The sequence below is a fragment of the Antedon mediterranea genome, chromosome 11 (assembly GCF_964355755.1).
Source record: "Antedon mediterranea chromosome 11, ecAntMedi1.1, whole genome shotgun sequence".
In the NCBI taxonomy this organism is placed as follows: Eukaryota; Metazoa; Echinodermata; class Crinoidea; order Comatulida; family Antedonidae; genus Antedon; species Antedon mediterranea.
The window spans coordinates 15,062,785-15,076,604 of NC_092680.1; the positions used below are offsets into that span (position 1 = coordinate 15,062,785).

At 32.6% G+C, this 13,820-nt stretch overlaps 1 protein-coding gene across 1 annotated transcript; it reads left to right on the plus strand.

Annotated features, from left to right (window-relative positions):
- Positions 1-5,383: 5,383 nt before the first annotated feature.
- Positions 5,384-12,909, plus strand: LOC140062939 (MAM and LDL-receptor class A domain-containing protein 1-like). Its single transcript, XM_072109331.1, has 13 exons — positions 5,384-5,593; positions 5,849-6,092; positions 6,504-6,757; positions 7,108-7,192; positions 7,334-7,486; positions 7,878-8,149; positions 8,963-9,050; positions 9,239-9,409; positions 9,593-9,888; positions 10,121-10,382; positions 10,658-10,914; positions 11,167-11,254; positions 11,766-12,909. Exons 1-13 carry the CDS (start codon positions 5,405-5,407, stop codon positions 11,996-11,998), a joined length of 2,592 nt encoding a protein of 863 aa, XP_071965432.1. The 5' UTR covers positions 5,384-5,404; the 3' UTR covers positions 11,999-12,909.
- The last annotated feature ends 911 nt before the right edge of the window (positions 12,910-13,820 follow it).

The window sequence follows — 13,820 nt, forward strand, 5'->3', positions numbered from 1 at the left end:
CAATAACTAATTATCTAACTCAATTTAATTAGTAAACAGGGTTACATCAGGTGGTTAAAATCAGTACCAAAAGTACGAACCAACTTTATATACCATCGAGTAAAAATTCTAGAAATAAACCGCGATTTATCGAATTTTGCCCTTACGTAAATTTATATATAGATAACTCAGGTTTTTAGCAGGTTGTTTTATAACCTTAAAACAATAGTAACAATGTGAATAGGATGTATTGGAAAAAAGGCTACCGCAACAACCACAGCAAATAACATCAGCGCAAAACAGGGAACTATTCCTAGAAATATATTGTTATTGTCGTTATCAATTGTTTTTGGAAGTACTTAAAACGTGTATTCAGGAAGAACAGAATGTTCGAGGTTTAAACATCATTTGTTTATTAACTTGTCGATGTGTTAGGCCTGTACTTAAAACAACTATGAGCACGTATACTGTGTTTCGTCTGTTGATAATTTCTGCTTTAGTGAGTAGATCAAGTGTACATTGTTCCACAGATATAGAATGCAGCTTTGAGGAAGACACGTGCACCATACATAAAGACCACGGGACGACTGCCCGTTGGATAAGATGGTCAGGGGATTCTGCAGGTTTTGTTGATCATACTTACGGTAATAATTCAGGTAAGAATCTAGCCGGTTGTCGTCGATATCTAAACGTGTGGAATATCATGTGTTTCAAGTCATAGACATTAATACCCTCATCATATCTTTCATTCATTCATTCGTTTATTCAGGCGCGCGTATTGCCTGACTTTATTAATTTTAAGCCTCTGACTCCTAGCTTTTGATAAACAATACAATGGCCTTAATTTTGTAAAATTAAGTAAATATTATGATTTAAAAAATGATTAAAAGAAAAGATTATATCTAAAATTATGAGCATGATAAATATATTTGAATAACTTATTATTATTTTTTGGATCTCGTGATTAAACTATATACTATACTATACAGGCATGCAATTCGGAATTTGTCTATGATATGGAGATGGAAAATTAGAGAAAACATACTAAAAATTATGTATATAAAGTCATATTATTTAACGTTTACTTACAGCTGGCGGTTCAATATAGGCATATGCATATTTTGTAATTTAATTTGTTCTTTAGCGTTAAATAATACAAATATGCACAGTTGTTTTGTACAATGTTTTCGAATTGTCTTGTCTTATTGGAGTGAACAAGTGTTATTTGACAAAGTTACATAACACTATTTTTTATTTTAGAAGAAATATATATATATATATTATGTTTTTTTTTTTATTTCTGCAGGTTTCTTTATGTCTGTCCATACACCTTTGGCAACTGAAAGTGGAACTGCACGGCTTCTAATAGAATTATTAGACGGCGGCCAAAAGTGCTTGGTTTTTTGGTATAAAATGTTTACCCAAGATGGATATGATGAAGGAACACTACGTGTATACCAAACATACAGTGATGCCTACTTTGAAGAGCCAATTTGGAATGTTACAGACAATTTTGGAGATATCTGGAGACCTATTGAGTTGGACCTAACGCGTAGTACTAAATTTAAGGTAGAGTAAAACAAAGAGACATTTGAAGCAGCATTATCATTTTAAATTATAGCATATTAATTGTCTATGTAAAAGTTATGTAACAATTATTGTTTAAAGGTTATTATCGAAGCAGAACAACCCCAAGAAAGCTCAATATCGATTGATGATGTTGTCATAACAGAAGGAAGATGTTTGGGAATATGTAAGCAAACTGTATATTATTGTTTTCTACGCTTACTCTCTCCACTCTCTTTTTATCAGCCTGTGCCTCCTTTGTTATTATTTCTTTTATTTCAATCTATTCAGGCAGCGCTGCTGTATATTCTCAATTTTGTCCAAGTACTCTCACTTGCACGGATGAAGAGCTAGTGTTGTCCGAAAGTTTTGCGATTTTTTTTGGCTGTTTTACTTTATCGTTTTACTTAGTCGTTTGCTTATTTTATTGTTTATATCCATTTATAATTTTTTTTTTCAGTAATTTTCCTTTGGATTTATATAATTGTAGTTTACATATTCACGTTTCTATCTGATATTCTTACGAGTAAATATATTATATTTTTTATAACATTTTCGAAAATTAAATTTTTCATTGCAGTACTAATATATGTTAATGGCATGGATAATGAACAATTATAAATTTAAACAAAGAGCAAGTAGTATAAGTAAAAGTACTAAAGTGTGACTTTCAACATTACTATATTTCAGATTCTGTAAAACCTAACATATCTTGCACATTTGAATACAACAGCTGTGGATACAAAACAGACCCTTCTTTTGATGTTGATTGGATGCGACTACAAGCAGACGACGGGGGGTATAGACATGGACCAGATGAAGACCATACACTTGGATTTGACTATGGTACGTCAATATCAAAATGAATAATACAAAATAAAACGTATCGCTGAATATGACCAAAAATGCAGAAAATGTCTTATTCTTTAATTTAATTTCTAGGAAAATGGGCTTATACCCTTGCTTAATTAATTATGTTTTTTATGTGTTTTTTTTTATATATTTACTCAATACAGGGCATTATTTGTGCGTAGATCCTTTTACTACTCCACGATCTACAGGTCAGAGAGCCAGCATTGTATCACCAATTCAGAACACAACTGAAGACGACGACTACTGTGTTATGTTCTGGTACTACGTATATCTTTCAAGAGGTGAAATGTTTGTGCTTTTAGAGCAAAGTAACCAAACAGATATCATGTGGAACTTCCCGGGCGACTTCAATTATCTACCAGCATTGTGGCGCAAAGGTAGTTTTCAAATAACAAACACCGATGATTCATTTCGACTGATCTTTGAAGCAATTCGTGGAGAACGTGCAAATCATGGTGCATTCTGCATTGATGACGTTCAAGTTGTTAGTGGAATTTGCCCAACAGGTAAGTTTTATGTGAAAAATCCTTCTAAAATTTGCAATATACATTCTAGACCCGCTACACAATCTGTAAATTATGCAACTATATACTTTATTTTAATTCAGGTTAATTTATTCTAAAGGTACTCCCGTTAATTAATTGTAGGTCTAGACCTACTGATTATGCTTTTTACACATGTGTGTTTTCACCGCACATGTAGGAGGACTGTAATAATTTAATTGGTATAAAATCTGTATTTCTATGTATTGTAGAATGATCTCTTGTTATTTTTTCCTTTGCTGTTTGTAACGAAAATAGATTTTCATATTGTTATTAATTGTTTGCAAAAACAGAACACCCGCCACCCACTACGGAACTATTGACAACCAAAGAACCGTGGCAAGTAAAAAGCGTAGAAGACGCAGGTTGCACATTTGAGGACAATGATTGTGGCTATGGTCCCTATGATGATCAGGCGACAAGTTGGGGAATAAGACAAGGATATGACCATACTGTTGGAGAAAATGGTAGGATTGAATTTAGGTTTAGGGTATTTTAAAATGAAATAAAGTATTAATGTTGAGATTGTCATAAAGTATCTTTTTATTTGCTGGAAGCGTTTCCTGTTGTGTCAATTTGTAAATGTGCTGAGATGATGTTTGTGGCTTAATCCTTTGACAAAAAAAAAATTATTTTCTGAGTTGTATGAGTTGCCATATTGTTTTATAGGACATTATTTGGGATTTAAGCAAAATAAGCCTGGTTGGGCTTATCGGACTCCATACATTACCAGCAATAGCGTTTCCAACTGTTTGACATTCTATTGTATGTGTCTTGGAGATATATGTCCATTCGGACCATTAAACATCCACATGATGGAGCAGTCTGTCGGTGAGGACCCGGCGTTACCACATGATCCAATTTGGGTAATAAAGTCTGGTGGAACCTCAAGGCAAAAACATTGGGAAAAGATACTGATAGATTTGCCACCAACGAATGACAATTTTACGGTGAGGTTGATAAATTGCAGCATATAACTAAACGTACATACATTAAACATATAATTGAATGCAGATTTTAAGTTAATTCTTTCATGTTTACATTACGGGCGCATTAATGATATGTTGTGTCGAAAATAACAAACATTTCTAGGCACATTTATCGCGCACAATCACTCAATTTATTCTTTGATCTGTTTAAATAACTAATTTAATTAGAAGTTAATCATTTTTGATAGATTGTTGTCAAAAATAAGTCCATACTTATCCACTTTTTCTAAATTCTTATTAATTTGTTTAAAATAATAATTTAAATTTGAACAAATTAATAAAGCTAACGAAGCTTTCATTCATTTATTAATAGGTGATTTTTGAATTGTCCAGTGATCTTATATATGAATTAGGTATTGATGACGTAAAGTTATACAATAAAGAATGCTCGGCAGGTAACACACGTTTAGTATTATTATTATCATCATCATCATTATCATCATCATCATCATTATCATTATCATTATTATTATTATTATTTTTGTCATTATCATTATCATCACTATAATCACATCCAATGATTTGTATTTTATCATATCATTATTTAAAATCAATCAATTTTTCTTAGTAAAACCAATTACGAAATCGTCAACAATTGACTGTGATTTTGAAGACAATGAAATGTGTGGTTACATTCAAGAAGAAACAGGTAACAAGTGGAGACGGTTTCAAGGCCCAACACCGTCACGTGGTACTGGGCCAGGCAACGATCATACTTTAAATACAACAGAAGGTGAGGTTCAGGACTGATTATCGACTTTTTAATCCGATGAACGTAAAACGTTCATGCCACGTGGGTGGTGGTCGACTGATAAAAGTTCATATGTAAATAGACGTTTCGAATAAAGTTCACATAATATTCTCCACCATGAATTTGGAGTGTTATGACGACACGTCTACTCGTATATTAAGTCAAAGAGCGAATAAAAAAATGCCACTGATCACGTTCTCAAATTTGGCATGCGCAAATCCTGAAAATGACGACATAGAGTATCATTCGACATTGGACGTGCAAATCAAGAATGTTCTTGCTTCATCAATTTATTCGAAAAGTCACTAAATTGATATATACAAATAGCAGCCGATTCTTGGTAACTATTTCCGAAGTATAATAGAAATATTGGTAATACAACATGTTTTTCACATGTACATAGTAGGTCTAGTAACGTAACACTTAAATCTTACATGTTACAGGCACCATGGCACCACATATGATATAAAACAGATGCTGTATTACCAAATATTCCTATGATACTTCGGATAGATACTATCTATCCGTGATATATATTAACAATTATGATGTGTATAATATTCGAGTATTTGGCAATACACAAAAATGAAAGTAATCTTTAATTGGATTAAGGACATTACATATACGTCGAAGCATCGGAGCAAGACAGAACAGGAGAATACAGTAAAATCAGCACTCCAATTTTCAGACATGCCGATGGACCAATGTGTCTTCGATTTTGGTATCACATGCAAGGAGAGAACATTGGCAGTTTGACAATTCGATATACATTCAGGACATTTTTCAGTTATGTAACTAGGGTTCTATGGACTAAGACAACTCGTACTTCTGGCTGGACACTTGGTACGGTTGATCTTCAAAACGAGATAACAATGTACGATGACCACCTACAGGTATGTTATCTATATCTAACGTTATAAGTAACTTTGAATTAAAGTATGCATTTATACTGTAAATCTCAACGGAACTGTATTATTGAAAGAAATGCCATGGCTATTGTATTATATGAAAATATTATGTAATTTATAATTGTAGAAACAACATTTGTTGATTTTCACTTCTTTCGCTCCCTAATTATGCAAAACTTTTTTATCACTGTGGGCTAATATAATAAAGTAATTTGATACCATTGCATTTTCTGATTGCAGTTTGAGTTTTCAGCGTTTATTTCTGGTGGACATAAAGGGGATGTTGCTCTTGATGATATTACACTTGTTGATAATGTATGCAATCCACCAAAACCTGCAATTACATATTCACATTGCCAATTCAATAGTCAGCCCAACAAATGTAACTACAGGTATTATCTCCCAAATCATACGTGGTATCCATGGAAACATCAATATGCATCATGGCATATAGGCAGTAAAACATCAATCGGTATTTCTAAAGGTACAGTGTCTTTTTATCTTGATATCGTTATGTCAGATGAATATGTAAACTTGTACCTGTAAACAATATATAAAGTTAATAAATAGTATTTTGTGGATTGTGACCTTGACCTTTGACCCTTTCTCAAAACTAAACTACTCATAGATGATGAATCATAGATCATAGAGGTAGAGTTTGGCGAGATTCATAAAAAAAATGACGGAGGTAAATAATAAGAAATAGTATTTTCTAACCTTGACCTTTGACCCTACCCAAACTCGACGCGATTTTGTGTCATAGGTCATATTATGGCCAAGCTTGGGAAGATTTTGATTTAAACTGGCCACAAACACATCCAAACAAAAATATACTCAAATATTTACTATATACAACAGACAAGTAAACTATTTATATACACTTGATCTTTTTTAGGTGTTAATTCCTTCTTATATGCTGACATTGACCAAGAAAACAAACATGTAGCGATTGGATCTCCTAACTTTGAGTACGCCGAACGGTATTGTCTACAATTGTTTTATATAATTAAAGAAGATTTTAGTTTGAAGATTCATGTTAATTATTCGTCTACACAAACGTTAATGACTTCTCTTAAGCGGCAAATGGCACCGTCGTGGACTAAATATTCACTAGAGTTTGAGCCAGTAAAACCAGATGAACAGTTCTCGGTAAGTATAGTGTAGCTGAATGGCATGGCCGGCATAAACATGTGTACGTCCATGGATGATACTTATAGTAGGCAAAATGGGGAAATACATGTTTCTTTAGAAGTGAAACTGAATGGAAAGAAGGTTAACATGTTTGGACCTGTTAATTAAAGTAATGTGTTTCAAATGCCTTTAAACCCTTGGGTTTCGAATCGTTCATTAGTATAGTACTATTATATTATTATTGTTATAATTTCCATTACCTATGTTATTGATAGATAATGAATATTATTATATAGCATGTATAGTTTTGTAACTGAACCACAAATTGAATAGTATTTTCTTGACTATAATTTTATTTATTTGTCTAGATTATGTTTGAAGCCAAAATAGGCCATGCGATCAACGGATTTGTGGCAATAGATGACGTCATGATCAGCAAAGGACACTGTCCAAGTAAGTAGGCCTACTTTGTAAACATCACTGTACGAGATACTAACAAGTTAGTGTGGTTGCCACATTACCTGAATTAATATTCCAGATGAATAATGTAATAACTTAAGGGTATTGTTTATTTATATTCTTTTTCAATATAAGTACCGGTCGTGGATAATATTGACTGTAATTTTGAAAAAGATTGTGAGTTTTCTACCAATATATCGCTGGCTAATGGATGGCAATTATCAAATAAAGAGACCCACCAACATAGAATGCTACCAAATATTGACAATACGTATGGAACACCTTCAGGTAAGTCATATTGTTCTTTCATGGTAGCTGTGCAGTTTGGAGTTTAGTAATAGGCCTACTTACCTACGAATGCATGTCACGATTCTAAAAGAAGGAAAGCAATAATGAATGATAAAAGCTGTGCAAGTGAAACGTTTGACTCAATCCAGCAATGCTAAAAATGAGATTCAGTATTTAAAGCCCTGTCAACACTACCAAACTCGTTCGGCAAAAAAAGTTTGATGTGTCCAAATAAGGTAGTGATATGACGTCATCGTGTCCATATATAGGCACATCACATTTTGTTTTGGAACATAACGTTTGATAGTATAGATAGAGCTTTACAGATTTGCTAGATTTTTCGTAACTTACCATTCGATACATACTAATACGTTATATTTCCTGGTTTCAGGTCATTACTATTTTATCTCATTTCGACATACTCAACCACAAACCGAAAGAAATTTTCTTCGTGCACCAGTAGTAGAGATGACTACGAATAAACGCTGCTTACAGTTTTATTTTTATATGAATTCAAACGCTATATCGGCTCTTAATGTTTACATCGATGATGCATCAATTGAGCGCTTTCCTTCGGACCCTATATGGAATTCTATAGGCAAGAAAGGCAACCAGTGGAATCGCGTTCAAGTAGACATTGGACATCCTAAAGGGAACTATTCGGTAAGTATTATATTTCTAAGGCAATCAAACAACAGGACTCTAATCTCACCTTGCCGATATAGGAACAGTCCTGTTATTTTATGTCTGGCTGCGACAAATACCAACAGTACTGTAGTGTACAATGTACATATTCTCCGCGGCGCGATGTCTGTTAAGGGACGTCGAACTAACCATGTCACAGCCACAACGGCACAGATCCGTTTTTAATAGAGGGGGAGGGAGAGAGGGGTGTATCAAAATGAAATACTTTGCGAGCAAGGGCCTTGATCGCCCCTGGAAGCCCGGCTTTTTTTTAAAAAGTAATGTATAGGTAGTTTCAATTGATTTCTGATTACATACAATTTTCGCCCGGAGGAATACAATTATTTCAGGTTACGCACTTTTTAGGCACTGCTACTGATGCACCACTGGTTATATATGATCTTTTCTTCTTAGATACTATAATTTCTGAAATTGTATACGATACGTCATGCATGTCATAGGAGTCTTACTTTCTATTTTATTTCAACAATTTAATGATTTTGCTGTTGAAAAGTGAGGGGAAAAATCAATAAAAATATACGGGGGTGGGGGGATGTCTTCCCCGTTCCTCATGATCTGCATCGGTTTATTCTCCGGAGCTCAGCCTTCCTGTTGTTAGATTGTCTTGTTCTAATCAGCACAACAGTGTTCCCTCCATACTTTCTAAACTAACTCTCATACAGATCGATGTTGATTGTTGTTTGTTGCAGGAAAACTATACATTATGAAAAATATTTTAACTGAGGCACTGGCATAGAATTATAAGAACTGTACATTTTTGTTATTCGTTAGGTTGTATTTGAACCAAGATCCGATGGAGAACGTCACGTTGATATTGCAATTGATGATGTCGTCCTTTGGAACAATACATGTAGTAAAGGTAGTATACCAACATTCAATACATGTTTTCACGTTCGAATTAAACAATAGTTTTAAAGGTAGTAACACAATATTAATTCACACGCTTTTTTCTTAAACCCATTCATATCTTAAATCGATTGTATTGTTATACGCCATTATTATTATTGCATGTAAAATATGTACATAATAATATTGCTGTTATTGTAGTTACTGAACCAAAATGGACTTCTACTATTGATTGTGACTTTGAAAGTGAAAACATATGTGGGTATAAACATGAAAAAGCAGCACAATTTAATTGGACGCAAATTAGAGGAAAAACAAAAACAACGAACACTGGCCCAATACAAGACCACACATATATGAGTAAAAAAGAAGGTAATTTCAATTCAACTATACTGTTAAAAATTAATAATTGTTTGGAATTAGGATCTTTTTTTTAAAACAAAAAATAGACCTATATTACCAGTCTGCTATCACATTTTAATCTGGATTCATGTGGTAAAATGGATATGTAAGCCAAAGTGATCATGCATTTGACGTATATTATGTAACTTTTAGGTAACTATATGTACATTGAAACGTCACATCCACGGATACCACTTGACGCTGCAGAATTGTCTAGCCCAGTGCTACATCCATTTGCTGACGCCAAATGTTTACATTTTTGGTATCACATGAATGGAAAGTCAGTAGGTAGTTTGGAGGTGTACAGAGTAACACCAGCACTTGCTGAAATAACGTTGTTGTGGACAAAAACTGGAGATCAAGGCGAACACTGGAATAAGGCAATTGTACCACTGAATACAAAAAGATACGATAGCGGTTTTAGAGAGATAATGGGCCATTCAATAAAGGTTAGGCAAATTAATAGTTCAATTTACAGTACAATAATATAGGCCTAGCTAGTACGTGTTTTTAACAGTTACATATTACCTTATAAAAAGTTATAAGATTATTCTGTATTTTTAACAATCAGATCTTTCATATTTTAACAATCAATTATTGGAATAATTAATCAAATCACAAAGTAGCCTACACACATTTCAACTATCATAGAGTTAAGGACAGATTGTTATGATTTTGCAGGTACATTTTAAAGGCATAGTTGGCTATGGTTATGAAGGTGACATTGCAATTGATGACATTAAAGTCGTTTCTATGTCATGTGACTCTACTCAATCAGTTAATGAAACTATCTGCGACTTCGAGTTTGGAATGAAAGATTGCGGATTTGAAGTGAACATCAGTATTGACGAAAATATTCGGGATTGGACCTTCTTTAATGCTTCATTTGTTGATGGAAACCAAACTAAGTCAAATGATGATATTAATGTTGTATTGTCTCAAAGTAATGTACTAAACTTTCTTGAATTAGTATTTTCCATTTCACAACTGTTACTATGACGTTTCAGTCTGATTGAGTCTTCTTTTTATTTTATGATAATGAGTCAGAACAGTCTAATCTACAAATTATCAAATGTTACCGCATGTTAATAGTACTGTAAATCAATTTGAGGATTTGGATTACCTTGTAATATGCTATATATTCAACAGTAAACATCAACAATGATATTGTTAATAAATATTATTTATTTAACTAAACTGTGTATATTTTTTTTCTAGATCAAAGTTCCTACATATTTGCCAAAGCATCAGAATTACAAACAGGTCAGCGTGTTGTATTAACATCACCAGATATCTCGGCTGGTTTGCATTACTGTCTACACTATTCGTATGTCAGTACTGGTGATTCTATTATTAATATCTACACAAAGTCATCATCTGGAGGACTGGAGTTGGTCCACGTGTTACCCAGCATACACCAGTCAACATGGAGTAAACAAAGTGTTAGCTTGTTTACTCAGTCTGAAACTTTTACGGTAAATTAAAATTAGTTTTTCTCTTTCGTGAGGCGACCCACTTTTATTTCGTTCGGAACTTTCAGTAACATTTAGAATTACAATCTTTTCTAAAAGTACGGTTTAAAATATCAATAAAATAACTATAAAATATACATTGCATTTTCTACAGTACATATCTAAAAAAAAAACAACCAATATTTAAAATATAATATACAGTATAGAGTTCATTGGTTGTTTAAAAGTTGAAAGTATGTTTAACTTAAATGTTAGGTTGTGTTTGAGGGCATGGTCGGTCGAGAACGAACCAGTTTTATGGCTCTTGATGATATCATAATTCAAAATGGAAAATGTGATACAGGTTAGTCTTTCTACTATAATTATTAACTTTATTTTTTTAAATGTGAAACGTAAATGTTTCATATTTAAAAGAAAATATTTTATCCATTACTTGTGATACATAATAATAGAGAGAAATGGAGAATTGATATATCAATATTACATTTATTTTCATACTATGGCAACTATAACTTTTGAATTAGTTAATTTTTATTGGTTTCTTTTGTTTTATCAAACCCTTGACACAAACGCATACTTTCCTATCTTATTTTATAATTCAATTTTAAACTTATTTAATTGTTTACCTTATTTATAAATAAAATGTATTCTATTTTGATGAATGAGAAACAATTATTGTAAATGAAATGCGATTGAATAAATGGCCAAAGAAAAAATACTTAACGTTGCAATGAAGGAGTGGAATTGTGGCTTGGTGGTTATGATGCTATATATAAATTTAAAACAAAGGGAAAAAAAAGGTACTGTTATGCACCTGTTTTTATTATGCTTTATTTTTCATTTTTCTGATTCAGGAAGACCTGAAAAAAAGAAAACAACAGTGCGGCCAGAAGTAACTGAATCGTCGTCTCAGTTGACTGCCATTGTCTGTCTATCTGTGTTCTTTGCAATCGTAATGATTCTTCTTGTTCTGTTATCGCTCTATCGTTGGAAATTTGTAAAGCAGCCAAAAGGCTCAGATAATACAAATACAGATGATAGATTAGTTGAAGAGCAAACATTGTCGTTTACAGAAACGAATAAATAGACACGATGATTTATGTAAAATTAGCACCCTGGGAATTAGGATATTAAATCTATCAAAATAGTTTTTTTAGAAAATCGGCCTGTCTTCAACATTATGATACTGTACCCGAGCTGTTCAACTGGGTTTCAGCTATTAAAAACAATTATCGTAGGAGGAGATAGGAAAATGCGAAGCATCCTAGTATTCTTGTGTGAAGGTATTTTTCAAGAGGACATCCATTAGACAGTGTATACCACGATCGGAAAACACCCATATTTGGGGCAAATCGTTGAACCTAAATTCGTTTTAATTGTCAATAACTAATTATCTAACCCAATTTAATTAGTAAACAGGGTTACATCAAGTGGTTAAAATCAGTAACCGCGATTCTAACCAACTTTATATACCATCGAGTAAGCATTATAGAAATAACGCGCGATTTACCGAATTTCGCCCTTACGTAAATTTATATATAGATAGGTCGTACGTATACGGTTACGGAGGTTGCCCAAACTGCCTAATTATAGCATCCTCTTCGCGTGTTATAAAACCCCAATATTAATATTAATATTAATCTCAAACTAAACCAATGTATAAGAAGTAAATAACTTAAATGTATGGCTGACGTAGAAATTTGTCCAATTATAGTCATGCCCCAATTAAATATAGTACTGTTGATGCTTTTATTATTTGTTTGTTATTATTACTTTAATTTTGTTTTATCTGTATTTCATCATCGATGCACTCACCACTCCGTTCCAGTAAAATAACAAGAAAAGAATATAATTTGCCTAATAAAGATTGCATTTGTTCAAGATGTAAAATGCATGTATTCAAATAAAAGAGTAATACCTAACCCAACTCACTACCCGTCGTTGTTGTAATCATTCATGATCTCCATCAAGTCAACACATTCTCATCCTAATTATAAGACAATTAAACTTACATTACAATAAAAAAATTAAAGTATCATTCTAAACCACCGATAACATTGTGTTTTCACTGGTTCGTGTTTTGTTTAACGATGATGATAGGAAATGTACCATCCCTTGGATCTTTACGTAAAGATTTATACTTTAAACCTGATTAAGAAAAGAAAAAGCTAAACCTTTTTTATGCAATTGTAAGAAGGTTAAAGTTAGCAATAGTAATGCTGATAGTGATTGTACAGTCTAGATTGGAAGACTAAGGGAATTAAGGCAATGCATTATGTGTTAACAAGACCTCATGTTTGGATGTGGTCTGTATGTAAAAAAATTACACAATGAGTTGAATGAGCGTAGATAAATATGATATACAGTGATTTAATAGAACAAGTATTCATAATGACGGTTAAAACATATTAATAGAATAAAAAGAAACAAGAAAAAAAATATATAAAAATAACAAATAACTATATAAACCCAAAAGTAAAATGGAAATTTAAATAAAAACTGATTTGATTGATTAAGATTATACATAAATACATTGTAGCTATTTCCTCCATGACTGTAGTACTACATCCACCATTCCGGTTTCTACAAATCACTTTAGACCTATTGGAACGTTCAAACTATACGACACATATTGAGGATAAGGAAACGATATGATAGTGGTTCCCAAGTTGTTGAATTGTGATTAGAAATTATATAAACATTGAACCCGGATGAAGGGTGTATCTTTTCACCAATAGTACCTCTCTGTACCGTTACTACAGCAAGATTTGTTTTATTATTATTCAGGACAAAAACAGTAATTAAGACTTTTAGTTTCAGGGTACCGAAAAGACTAAATATCAAAACTACAATGAGTGAAAGGATAATTACACATAACTAGAAAAGAGGTGCCGTTTCAATTTAAAAGA

What these genes read in the sequence shown, in the direction of transcription:
- LOC140062939 (XM_072109331.1), top strand. Translation starts at nt 5,405, where the DNA reads ATGTGTCTTCGATTTTGGTATCACATGCAAGGAGAGAACATTGGCAGT. An exon ending in TGTACGATGACCACCTACAG is followed by an intron (nt 5,594 to 5,848) that starts GTATGTTATCTA and finishes TTCTGATTGCAG; the next exon opens with TTTGAGTTTTCAGCGTTTAT. An exon ending in AACCAGATGAACAGTTCTCG is followed by an intron (nt 6,758 to 7,107) that starts GTAAGTATAGTG and finishes TTATTTGTCTAG; the next exon opens with ATTATGTTTGAAGCCAAAAT.